Below are 13,601 nucleotides of genomic sequence, written 5' to 3'. Positions count from 1 at the left end.
GGGTTAGTTTGATGTCTTACCATATGTGTGGTGGTTGTATTCTCATGGGAGTCTCCCCTTCAACCCACTACATACCAAGTGATGACATTTACAGTGCCCTCTGTCATTTTTGGCACAGTGAAGCATTTTTTCTTCTTTTGTCTCTATACTTCAGAACTTTGGATTTGAAATCAAACAACGACTATGAGGTTAAAGTGCAGACTGTCAGCTTTAATGTGTATTTCCATCCATATCGGGTGAACCGTTTAGGAATTACAGCACTTTTTGTACATAGTCCCCCCATTTTAGGGGAGCAAAAGTATTGGGACAAATTCCCTTACATGTGTATTAAAGTAGTAAGAGGTTAAGTATTTGGTCCCATATTCATAGCACACAATGACTACATCAAGCTTGTGACTCTACAAATTTGTTGGATGCATTTGCTGTTTGTTTTGGTTGTGTTTCATTTTATTTTGTGCCCAATAGAAATTAATGGTAAATCATGTCATTTTGGGGTCACTTTTATTGTAAATAAGAAGAGAACAATTCTAAACACTTCTACATGAATGTGGATGTTACCATGATGACGGATAATCCTGAATGAACCGTGAATAATGATAAGTGAGAAAGTTATATGCGCACAAATATCATAACCCCCCCCCCCCAAATGCTAACCTCCCGTTATTGTAATGGTGAGGTTAGCATGTCTTGCGGGTATGACATTTGTGCGTCAAACCTTTTCACTCATCATCCAGGATTATCCATCATCATGGTAGCATCCACATTCATGTAGAAGTGTAGTTCAGTTCTGTATCAGTAAGTAAAACCTATCAAAAAACACTTTACTTGACAGATCTGAAAATAAAGGCTGACAAGAGAGAAAAGAAGAAGAGACTTGGGTTGTGATCAAGAAATGAAGGGAAGTAACTGAATTAAATTCCTTGATTTATTTGGAACCCTCCAAATGACATGTCCTTTATTTTTCATTTCACAAAATATTTACAAAAAAGATACTTTTCCCCATTTTTTTTCTCCTATTGGTCGACTGTTCTTGTAACAGTTCCTTTTCAGCGTTTTTTTTTTAATCCAATGCTTACGCTGAGCAGTCCAGTTTCTCTCTTAGAAAAAGTTCATGAAAAAACCCCTCAACCATTACTTCTGCTCATCTTTTTTTATTTTTCATTTCTTGTAGGTTTTTTATTTTTTATTCCAGAGTGCTTTATAAAACTCTTCCCCGCATGCTTACAGCTGCAAACAGGAAGCAGAGAGCGTGTGCTTGTTAAAAGGAAGTGACATCACCCTGCAGGAAGTACATTATTAACGCATAGTCACCGTCACACTCCCAGATGCTTGAGTTGATTTGTTTGGTCTGTCCAGTCCAGCCCAGGCCATGTAGTTGCTCGCTGAGCCACCATCCTGTCTACGAGTCCAACTGTCTTTAAGACAAACATGATACCTGCTCATATGGTATGATTACTCATATGCCATATGGGAATCGCTCATGTGTCATGATCTGTATATTAATAACTAGAAAACAAAGGAGACAGCCTGGCAGCACAATGGAAGGGGGTCGGATCCCCTCTCCGATGGGATTGGGATCCGAATCAATGGGAATAAAGAAGGTCCATAATGAAGTAGGTTTACAGTTGCCCATAAACCCTGATCTAGGGCCAGTTTCTGCCATTTGACCCCCTGATGTTTAAGGTTAGGACTGGGGGACGGGTCAGCTGATCCTGGACCTGTGTCTACAGGGAGGGTAAACTAATCCTAGACCTGTCTACAAAGCAACTTCTACACAGAGAGAAATCCCCCCCCCCCCCCCCCCCCCCCAAAAAGTGCATGGGAGGGGGTCCCAGCCCACACACAGAAGAGAACCTGGAAGAACGTGTGTGTTCAAGCTGCACAGTACATCCCTGAACTCAGCAAGGAGACAAAACCAGAGCTCTAACAATAATAAACCACCATTCTCTTTACACAGTTATCAGACCATGTTCAATAAACAGAAAATTATAATTAGAACATTAATAATAACAACATAAGGCTATCGATCTCACTACGACGGGGAGGGAGATGTCGCTAAAACATTTCATTTGAGCCGAAGTGCTTCAGCATCAACAGTTTCTGCACAAAGACAGAGATCATCATACAGTACACTGTGTGTCTGTCTGACAGAGAAAACTAATACATGTGTCAACCCTGCCCCCGAGAGTGTGTGTAAGTGCATCTATGAGTTGTAACATGGTGCTTAGCAGAGGACTGTCCGTATAACATGTAGAAGTGAACGTCTGTGTATGTACCTATATATATTTATTCTGTGTGTGTGTCTACATGAGCATGTGTGCGTATTTAACTAGTAGCGTAGTGCTTAGTGGAGAGCTGTTTGCCTGTAGAAGTGTGTATATATAGATGTATGTGTGTTAACTGGTGACATAGTGCTTGGTGGAGGGTTGCCCATACAGGCCATAGAAGTCTGTGTGTCTGTGCGTCTGCTGTGCGTCTATCCAGTCTCTGACAGCCAATCCTTGCATGGCTGGAGCTCCAGAGGCCAGGCCGGGGGGAGGGGGGTAGTCCTGGGCGCTTACCCAGGGAAAGGAGCCTGAACGTGGGTAGGGAGGGTGGCCGCGGTGCCCCGACACTGAGGGTACCCCGGAGCAGTAGCAGTTATCCATGGTACACACCAGGATCTTACGCCCGCCATACTGGGGGAGCACTGCCGGCTGAGAAGAATGGGAGGAGCTACCGCTGGCAGGGGGGAAGTGGGAGGGACTGAACACAGACCCTGAATGGTGATTGGTTAGAGAGCCACTTCCACTTCCTGTTCCGCCACCTTCGTTCATGTGGGAGGGGCCACAGGGACCCAGAAGCTGCTGATTGGAGGATTGGCCCTCCCCGGGGGCAGAGTTTGGGCCCAGGTAGGGCTGCTTAGAAGAGGAAGAGGAGTCATTGAACCCGGAAGAAGCCGTTTTCCCAGCGCTTCCGTTGCTTTCTGGGAAGGCCGAGGAGTGTTTGCGTTTCTCTGCCCCGGAGCCGAGGCCGCTGGGATATGCCTGGACGGACGAGGACGAGGAGGGAGGGGCTAGGGGGGCTGGAGGGGGAGGGAGAGAAAGAGAGGGGGATCAGACTTACAAAGCCAAATATGAATTACCTTGATCTACCAACACAAATAATCAGATAAGGGTGTGAAGATTCTGTAAAGATGATTCTCTCGATCCTACCTTCCAATGTTTTCCGTAGGCTCTTCTCTCGCTTGGAGAGTTCTGACAGGAACAGCTTAGAGTTGAGACTGCCCACCTTGTAGGGAGGGAGCGCACTGCCCACGCACGCTTGAGACCTGCAACACACAAATATGCATGTAACAAGCCTGGTATATTAGCGCTCCATTAAAACTATAGTCCCGGTTCGATCCCCGCATGAGCCCTACGCATTTCTGCTCTGTCAACTCTGTCTCCCTACTACATGTCCTATCCTGTCATAAAAAGATTTGTAAGGAGTTTGGAATTCTGTTCTCCTAAATAAATAATGATGTGTATCATGACAATTCTAACATGACTACAGTTGTAATACGTGTGCAATAAGTCGCATGTAAGCGCCTTTCTGTATCTCTACTAACTTTTTTATAACATCTGTGTAATGTCCCCTGTCTCTCACCTCTCCATGAGGATCTTGACAGGTTTGGTATTCTTCATGAAGCCCAGCTCCTCAGCCTTGCCGAAGGCCGTGTGGACCGAGCTGAGCAGCTTCTGGGCCTCGTGTCTCTGTTCTCCCAGAGCTAGAACCTGGCCTGCGTTCTCCTGGCAGAACCTAGAACGCGCCCGCTCTAGAACCTCCAGCGTTCGGGACAGATCTTCTTCCAAGAAGTGCTGCATCCGCTGGTACTGCACACGCACCTCCTCTTTCAGCTCACACACTCTGTCCTGTAGGAGAGAACAGACTGTTATACATGTGTGTGCAGCCTGTGCTCACTGGCTGAGGTGTGTGGGAGAGAGAGAAAGAGAGTGTTTGTGAGAGAAATCAGACGTACCTCCACCACACACTTGTCAGAGTCGAGTTTACAGAGCTGCTCATCAATGTCCTGAACTCTCTCCTCCACCCTCTCCTGCTGCCGCAATAGATTTTGCTGAGAGAGAGAAATGGTAATGTCATTCATAGTTGGGTTCGATAACTCCTCATACATAGCCGAACAAACCAATGAAAATGATAATATGAGAAGAGAAACACCACTAGGCCTCTAGCAGGCTGAGCCAGCCAATTTAGTCTCCATCTAACAAACAGCTTATCTGAGGGAGGGAGCTGTCATGGCAACCAATAGCTATTTGTGGTGAATGAGGTATGAGCAAGAGAGCGAGAACAGGGCGCAGCCAGATAGATACTCTTCTACCCTTCTCTCCTCCGGATGCTCCTCCTTTCTCAGAACACCACATACACACAGACATTAGGCCCACTCATGGTACTGTTGTCAAAACAACACTAGTTATTCTGGGCTGGCATTGGCACGGCTACAACACATGCCCAGACTGGCCAAACCAGAGTGCCACGCCAGCCAGCGCAACTGATGCAAAACTGAGGCAAAAAACACAATAAGGAATTCACAGACATTCCCAATCCCAAATCGAGCCCTAGCCTCCATCCCTTGGGAACCTCTCTGGATCTGAAATGTGGGATTTCAATTTGGAATTCAGTAGAGGAAACAAGACACAAATAGAACAATTCCACTTCCTGGGGGCAAAGGTTATAAGTAGGGCAGGACAGTGCTCCTATAGCATCTTGCTGCACGCCCACGGTAGTAGTGGTCTGTGACCTGAATGCTGATAGAAATCAGGCTCAGGGCAGAAGCCTTGGGCAGGGATGGATAGTGGGGGTGGGTGGAGGGGTGGTGGGGGACAGCAGTACCTCTCTGCATGGGGGACGTTCAGTACCATTAAGGGGTACTGGGGGGAGATGGCATATCTATCAGTCATTTCTATCCAACATATTTTCCACCAGGACCCCCAGTGGAGAAGAGTGATATGGGGAGGTAGGTCAGTCATGCCCTGGGGAGATGGGGTAGTGCTGGGGACCATGGTGGAGGCTAGGGGGCATCTCTACCCCCTCTGCCACCACCACAAGATGCACTTAAGCAGTAACACTGTCACAGTACATTAACTTTAGGCTCCCAGAGTCATTTATTACAAATGGAGATGGTAGTCAGTCACAGGGAGAATCAGAGGACAGGAATTCACACTGTAGTTTGTTATACAAGAACCTTCCTAACCCTTCCAATGTGGTTGATCCCACACACGGAGTAGGCTACTAACAGGCTAGTGCACACAGAGTATTAACAGCTCCCTAAAACGGAGTCAGAGGCCAGAAGTAGTCACCAATATGAGTCAGGAGAAAAGCCTGTATGACTGACTAGCCCCCATCTCATATCCCCAACCTGGGGACAGTTGGTTGTTTTTAACTAACCACAGCCTTCCTTACTAGAACCCAGGAAATAAAAGAGAATCACAAGAAAACGAAAAGGAAACCATAAACAACCATTCTTCCACCTCTTCTACCACAGAATGGAGTGAAGAATCTCACTTCATTCCCCCCCCCTCCATACAACCCCCCTCTGCCGGCTGGTGGTCCCAGACTAGGATGCACCTGTGCTGGGGAGATAAGGCTGGCTTAGACCACTCATTGTTCCAGCCCTCCAACACATTGTTTGTCACTCTCAACAGATGAGAGAATGGGGGTTGGATTGGATCACAATTGAAAAATGCATACACCGGAGGATTGACACACACTTTCCCCCAATTTGGGCTGCTTTGTTCTTAACCAAAGGAATGGGTGTAAGAGACATAAATTTTAGTCTTACCCGTATATCGTTGCGTCGTAGCTCCACGTCAGTGACCCCGTGTCCGTGACTGGGATGGCATCGCGTGAAGCAGCAGTATTGACACACGGCCGTCTGTTCTGCCTCACAGTGGTACAGTCTGTACTCGTCGTGCTGAGGACACGTCCAGGCCTTGACCGCCTCAGCCTCCACCAGCAGATGTCCCAGGGCGGAGCAGGGCTGCTGCAGGTGTGTCTGGACGTGGCTCTGGCAACAGGGGGCGCTACAGCGCAGGCAAACCTTGACAGCCGGGAGTGGCGGGCCACGGCGGCACAGAATACACTGCAGCACCGGCGAGGCGGCCTTCTCTACGGACAACGCGTTGAACTTGTCCACGATGTTGGACAGCTTGTGGTTCTTCTCCAGAGCAGGCTTCTGGCTGTAGGCGTGGTTGCACTCGGGGCAGCGGACCAGGGTGGTGTCTTTAGCCCAGGCCTCAGAGATGCAGCCCCGGCAGAAGTTGTGCTTACAGGGCAGCTGGATAGGCTCGGAGAAGACGTGCAGGCAGATGGGGCAGATCAGCTCCTCTTCGAAACAGTTCCTCCATGTCTCGGACAGGTCGGAGGTCGCCATGTTTGAGGCCATGGTGGGAGCGGCGTACAGACACGCGACGACAACCTTCTCACATGAAAAAAATAACAATCCTATGGATTGACTATGGATTTGTAGTCATGAACTAAGCCCCTGACTATAGATCAAATGTCTTGAGGACTGAGGGAAGACCTGTGACTCTGTATACAGAAAGCTAAGTCCAGTATGTTAGTATGTTACTAGTCCTTTAGTGATAGTTGTCTATTGTGCAACAAACTCAGCAATGAAGGGTTATTATCATCACTAGCACTGTCAACTAGTTTAGTCCAACCGACTGGTGAATGAATGTCCTCAGCTATTGCTTTAAATCCAGGCAGCAGTGCACATCCTGTAGGGCAGAGCAGGTAGGCCTTGGCAGATTCCACAGCCACCAGAAAAGGCCTCAGGGAAACGATGACAACACCCCGGTGATTACGACACACAGTCCGGGATGACGTTATGCAAATTACCGTAAAGAGTTAGCGAGGCCTTCGTTTCTCTGAAATCACACGGTTAGGCAATAACCGGCTCCTGTGACGGCTGACGAATGGTTCACTTTGTGCGTAGTATAGCCTAGGCCTAATTCTCGCAGCTAAATTGTTCGTATTTCCAGCTACGGTATGATAGCAATGAAGGCACAGAGATCTACCAACCAACACGGTTCAGACATTACATTGAATCGGTCTGAATTAGGATCGTTTGGACGGTTACATCACCGCGGAGCTGAATTGATTTCTATACAGCTGATGAAAGACGAACGCTCACCTTTTCCTCTCCCCTTCTGCGTAGGTCTTTACTTTTGCTTGACGAGCTAGCCTTGACTTCCTCGTCCGCTTATGTTTGTTTGTTCCTCAATCGATTGAGGTCCAGAAATGAACATAAGTAAAAGATTGCGTTGCCGAAATGATTCCTATACCTCCACCCTGAATAAAGCCATCTGTAAATCGATTAAGCTTGCCCAGGGTTGATACAACGCCGATGTTCCAAAGGGCACATTAATTGTTATTTTATCCTCTCTTCCAATAATACACCGACTATTTTGGGTACGTTCACAATTAATACGATTACGCTCGTGACAGCTTTTTGGCAGTAGGACAAAACAAAAATATAAGGATTTGCAAATCAGATACATGTGACAAGTGTCCTTAGCCCTTCAATAAACATTGCGACGGACTTTGATCCTCACAATAGGTACATAACAGCCTATTTGTTTGATGTGTAACGTCGTCAGTTATGATGCTTCCACAGGCAACGCTCGCATATCTGTACACAAGGCCTCGACTTCTCTCACCAAATACTTTCCTCTCGGCTATTTGGGCCTATAAAGACTTAATTAGTAAAAAGGTCAAACAATACTTCGTTAGAAGGCGATGTACTGCATAGTTTATGGTTTAACCGACTTCAATTCATAAGCGCAAAACAAAGGCCAGGGTTTTTTTAATCCACTGGAATGTTGGCTTCTGTGGCAAGCTTTCGGATCATACACACAGACCGATCAAAACGTATCCAGACCCAAAGATATGTCCCGGCTTCATTCCTTTGGTTTATCAGGGACGGATCATGACTATTATCAGCTCACATTCAGCTAAAAACATTTCACTCCACTGATTTCGTTAGCTTAATGAAATAGTTTTAATTCTGAGAAGTCATCTCACCATTTTCTGTCGCTGTACAAACAAATAAATGACTACATTAGAATATTTACGACTACCACGGTTTTACATCTATTATTATATATAAATGCACCCGTCTAATCTTATTTTAAAGAGGATGTCGCTATTCTGGCATTTTTAAAGGTAGCTGTCATCAATCTTGCGCTCCTCATCAAAAAAAGAAAGAAAGAGAATCCACGGAGGATACAGGGCCTCGGTTATTCCCAAAACTCGTTTGGTTTGCAGATCACACCGAAACAAAAAGATTCCCGTCGCGTTCAAACACGCCTCGCCAGTTCTTTCGGATTCAGCTGTGTATATGTGGCCATATTTCGAGGCCTTCTGTCCCGTTGTTTATAGCCGAATCGCCTTGATCATACAAATCCAATCCGTCTCTGAATTCTAATTTGCGATCTCTTTCCTCTTTCTAACCAGGCGTCGGGGCAAGGAGGAATGCTAGCTAGCTAGACTAGTCGTTCAATCGGGTTGAACATCGGCTCACCCCTCCTTCCGGCTGGTCCCGTTGCTCCTCCACCATCACGTGACCTGTCACACAACCGATGTGTGTCATGTTTTTAACGGAAGGCGTTAATTAGCGAGACGGGGAGAGGAGCATATTGAAATATATTAAGAAATTACGATACGCTTTTATTTTTCACAGGTATAGGAAAATATGTGTAGATATTCAATGTTCCTCTCCACGGAAATCTTTAAAAGGCAATATTATTTGTTTTTTCCAAAATTATTTAAGGTTTTCAAAGATAAATCATTCAAAATGTTCAATAAATAATAGCCAATTAAATAAATAAATAAAATACAATTGTACACATAGACATATTTAGCAGATGTTATTGCAGGTGTAGCGAAATGCTTGTGTTCCTAGTTCCAACAGTGCAGTGATATATAACAATACACACGAATCTAAAAAGTAAAAGAATGGAATGAAGAAATATAGAAATGTTAGGACAAGCAATGTCGGAGTCCGGAGTATATATATGTGTGTGTGTGTGTGTGTTTGATGGGATGGGATGTATAGACAATATGGACAGTTTATGGATAGAATATGTAGTATATCTGAAGAATAGTATATGTACAGCAATAGTTAAATGGGATAGGCCTTGACTAGAATACAGTATATACATAGGAAGTGGGTAAAACTGTATGTAAACATTATTCAAGTGACCAGTGTTTCATGACTATGTACATAGGGCAGCAGCCTCTAATGTGCATGGTAGAGTAACTGGGTGGTAACCAGCTAGTGACAGTGACTAAAGTTCAGGGCAGAGTACTGGGCGGAGGCCGGCTAGTGGTGACAATTTAACAGTGTGTGTCACACACAGCTTCTTGAGATAGAAACAGTCTCTCGGTCCCAGCTTTGATTCACCTGTACTGGCCTCGCCTTCTGGATGGTAGCGGGGTGAACAGGCCGTGGCTCGGGTGGCTTAGGTCCTTGATTATCTTCTTGGCCTTCCTGTGACACCGGGTGCTGTAGATGTCCTGGAGGGCAGGCAGTGTGCCCTGGTGATACGTTGGACAGACCGCACCACCCTCTGGAGAGCCCTGCGGTTGTGGATGGTGCAGTTGCCATACCAGGCGTTGATACAGTCCGTCAGGATGCTCTCAATGGTGCATCTGTAAAACTTTGTGAGGGTCTTAGGGGCCAAGCCAAATTTCTTCAGCCTCCTGAGGTTGAAGAGGCGCTGTTGCACCACTCGGCCAGGGCACTCACCTCCTCCCTGTAGGCTGTCTCATCGTCGTTGGTAATCAGGCCTACCACTGTTGTGTTGTCTGCAAACTTGATGATTGAGTTGGAGATGAGCTTGGCCACGCAGTCATGGGTGAACAGGGAGTACAGGAGGGGGCTGAGCACGCACCCTTGTGGGGCCCCTGTATTGAGGATCAGTGTAGTGGATGTGTTGTCCTCTGTAGCTCAGCTGGTAGAGCACGGCGCTTGTAACGCCAAGGTAGTGGGTTCGATCCCCGGGACCACCCATACACAAAAATGTATGCACGCATGACTGTAAGTCGCTTTGGATAAAAGCGTCTGCTAAATGGCATATTATTATTATATTATTGTTTCCTACCTACACCACCTGGGGGCGGCCCATCAGGAAGTCCAGGACCCAGTTGCACTGGGCGGGGTTCAGACCCAGGGCCCTGAGCTTAATGATGAGCTTGGAGGGTACTATGGTGTTGAAGGCTGAGCTGTAGTCAATGAACAGTGTTCTTACATAGGTATTCCTCTTGTCCAGATGGGATAGGGCAGTATGCAGTGTAATGGAGATTGCATCATTCGTGGATCTATTGGGACGGTATGCAAATTGCAGTGGGTTTAGGGTGTCGGGTAAGGTGGAGGTGATATGATCCTTAACTAGCCTCTCAAAGCACTTCATGATGACAGAAGTGAGTGCTACTGGGCGATAGTCATTTAGTTCAGTTACATTCGCTTTCTTGGGTACAGGAACAATGGCGGACATCTTGAAGCAAGTGGGGACAACAGATTGGGATAGGGAAAGATTGAATATGTCCGTAAACACTCCAGCCAGCTGGTCTGCGCATGCTGTGAGGACGCGGCTAGGGATGCTGTCTGGGCTGGCAGCCTTGCGAGGGTTAAATGCTGTGGTTCGCGCTTTCAGTTCTATCCACGGTTTTTGGTTATAAGTCGTCAAATAAGTAATCAAATCAAAACTAGGCAAATCAAATCGTCATCAAAAGGAAGAAGAAAAATCCATCAGTAATCAACAGAGAAAGAGAATACAAATAGAAGAAAAAAACCTTCAGAAGAAATTTAAAGCTGCAATATGTAACTTTTTAAATGACCCCACCAAATTCACATAGACATTTGTGTTATGGATCTGCCATTCTCATTGAAAGCAAGTCTAAGAAGTGGTAAATCCTTTCTATATGCGCTATTTCTATTTTCCCCATTCTTAAGTTTCGGTTTTGCATCGTTTACTTTCGGTTTTGTACACCAGCTGAAAATACAATATTTTTGGTTATGGGAAATATTTCACAGCGGTTTAGATGGTACAATGATTCTCAATACGATACTTGTTTGTTTTGTCACATAAACTGAAATTAAGCAAACTATTAGAATTTTAGCAACCAGGAAATGGTGTAATGATTTCTGCATGGTGCATCTTTAAAATGGTCTGATCACAGTTAGTTAGTTGTTTGTTTGTTTGTTTCACAGTGTGTTGGAGAGTCGATCACGTCTTAGAGTTTTGGGGTTGATGCTTGAGTGGTTGGTCTAGTGGTGATTGACGGTTTGTCGGTGTTCTTGTGTTGGGGGAGGGGTGGGGTGGGGTCTGGGCCGGCAGTTGCTGGGTGGAGGTGGCAGTTGTGGTTGGTCGGTACTGTGTCCAGGGTTGGTGCTGGGATTGGAGCTGGAACCAGGAAAGCCTGAGTTGGTGCTGGGGCCTGGACCGGAACCAGAAGCCGTACTGGTATTGTGGCTGGGCCCAGGACTGGAAAAATCAGGAGGTGCTGGGTCTGGTGTCAGGACGGGAACCGGGAACTGGGAACTGGGGCTGCTGCAGGTGCTGGGTCAGGATCTGGATCTGCAGAGGGGGTGAAGGACCACCTGAGGAGCTAGCAGACACACTTGGAGGCCCAAGACCCGGAGGTCAGTGATGGTACTCCCCTGTGGCCTGCTCGCTCCAGACATAGGTGTATATCTTTGGTCCTTCCTTCGTGCCTCGTCTGGTGTGATGATTAATGGTTCCTGTTTCTGTTCTGGTTCTGTGAGAGGGATAGGTGTAAAGGGAGGAAGGGGGAGAGAGGTGGAAAGGGAGCAGGGGGGTTGGGGTGGTGGAGAGTATGTCCATCGGCCTGTGCCGGTGCTGGAGGAGGGGCGATGCGGAGGCAAGACTGGACACTGGATGCTAGAAGACAGAGGGAGCAAATAGGACCCAAACCCAGCTGGCCACCGAGCAAACAGTTGGTAGGTGTGTTCGGTGTGAGTGCATCCGTGCGGGCAGTTCTCTGTAGGTACCTTGTGCCATCTATGGATGGATTCCCTAGTGGGGAGGCAAACAGGAACAGCTGTCTGAAGAAAGTCTTTCTGTTCTGAGTGTATTGTCAGGGTCATTATGATGGGTAATTGGGGGTCTCCGGTACCGGGGTTGGTCATTCTGTTTCAGAGGTGGATGAGGGCCGTTGGTGTTGTTGGGTAGTTCTAGGCTGTTCATGGGTCTTAGCCTGCCTCCTCACTGACTGCCTGGCGGCCCCCTATACTGACAGTTGGTTGTGAGATGGGGGGTGCTGGAAGGGGAACCCTTTTGAGTTCCATTTAGAACCCTCATGAAGAACCCTCAGGTTCCAGCTAGAACCAATGACAGGTTCAACAGTTATAGACAATACTTATAGACAATGTTCCCTGACTAAAGTTTTGGTCTTGTTAGTGGAAACTTGAACGTTGTGAGAATTTTGTGCAACTTCCAGCGCACGTTTATAATGAACACTGAGGCTGTACCCTTACAGTTTTAGACAGTAGCCAATAGGCTATTGCTGCTATTTGAGCATAATGTAGGCCTACCAACAAAACCAAAACATTTTCACATGGAGCAAATCCCATAACATTTTCACATGGAAATAGCTTTTGATTTCTATGATATAGACTACAGTAGCCTATATGTGGTGTTCAATGCATGAGACATTTAAAACAGTTTTTACATTATGAAGGGCTTGACATACACATTTGACTTGGTCTGTAACACCATTGGCCAAATAGGTGACTGTAAATTGCATTGTATTGTGTTGTATGATGCAAGGAACCACTTTACAAAATAAAATGAAGTATTATTAGCATACAGAGAATTAGACAATGTAGGCTACCCCTCAGCCTATTGGCTTATTTGCATATTCAAGCCTGTCTCAAAATACAACACTGCCCTTTTAATTAAGACATACGCTTTTTACCTGCTGGCTTTTCAAAGACAGCTTGAAATGTAGCCTACACGTTTTGTGCTCTTGTAGGAAGCAGTAACTCCCAATTGCTGACCTATACTTATCTATAACTGGGCTAATAACTCGCTAACTAGCAAAGAACGTCAACAAATGTGCAAACGCATGATCTGAACTGATCTAAAAAGCGCATTCACTCGCGGGTGACCGCTCGTGGGCTACCTCCGGCCAATATAATTCTACTTGGGGGCGCTCTGGCTCTGCCTACAACAATCAATCATACTTAGTTAGGTTTGTTTTGTTGCATTGAAAAGGGGATGATATAGTGTTGATTCAATCACACACAAAAATATATATATATTGCAAACTAATGGGGCGAACTCAGTGAAGTTCAATCTCTTTCGTCTCTGTGCAGCCGTCCTGGAGGAGGTGCACGGCCGCGCGCAGTTTAGAGGGAACATTGTTTATAGGATACTTCAGATGTGCTTATGGCACACACTGTTAGGTACTGGTACCGCTAAGGGTGCATGTGTGCATTTTTCAATATGTTGAAGGTTGAGCACCTAATTTGTCCACTCCCAGTTCTACAGTCTTTGTAAGAGCTTGTGAAAATCAATAGCTGCACTGTTAAGAGGGTT

The 13,601-nt window shown here is 46.3% G+C and overlaps 1 protein-coding gene across 1 annotated transcript; it reads right to left on the bottom strand.

Annotated features, from left to right (window-relative positions):
* Positions 1–907: 907 nt before the first annotated feature.
* On the bottom strand, positions 908–8,570 carry LOC311132543 (E3 ubiquitin-protein ligase TRIM8-like). Its single transcript, XM_084165808.1, has 5 exons — positions 5,819–8,570; positions 4,001–4,096; positions 3,628–3,893; positions 3,195–3,310; positions 908–3,064 (listed from the first exon to the last, which is right to left on the bottom strand). The coding sequence occupies exons 1-5, from the start codon at positions 6,419–6,421 to the stop codon at positions 2,397–2,399; spliced, it is 1,749 nt and encodes a 582-aa protein (XP_084021934.1). The 5' UTR covers positions 6,422–8,570; the 3' UTR covers positions 908–2,396.
* Positions 8,571–13,601: the final 5,031 nt, after the last annotated feature.

The sequence above is a fragment of the Coregonus lavaretus genome, assembly GCF_964263955.1.
Source record: "Coregonus lavaretus genome assembly, chromosome: 1".
NCBI classification, from domain to species: domain Eukaryota; kingdom Metazoa; phylum Chordata; class Actinopteri; order Salmoniformes; family Salmonidae; genus Coregonus; species Coregonus lavaretus.
Note: the sequence above shows the minus strand (reverse complement) of the source record. Positions and strands in the feature narration are given on the sequence as shown.

Excerpts from the sequence above, each read along its gene's own strand:
- LOC311132543 (XM_084165808.1), bottom strand. The coding sequence starts at position 6,421 with ATGGCCTCAAACATGGCGACCTCCGACCTGTCCGAGACATGGAGGAAC. Across the intron at positions 4,097-5,818 it reads TACGACGCAACGATATACGG|CAAAATCTATTGCGGCAGCA; the intron begins GTAAGACTAAAA and ends TCTCTCTCTCAG. Across the intron at positions 3,311-3,627 it reads GTCAAGATCCTCATGGAGAG|GTCTCAAGCGTGCGTGGGCA; the intron begins GTGAGAGACAGG and ends TGTGTGTTGCAG.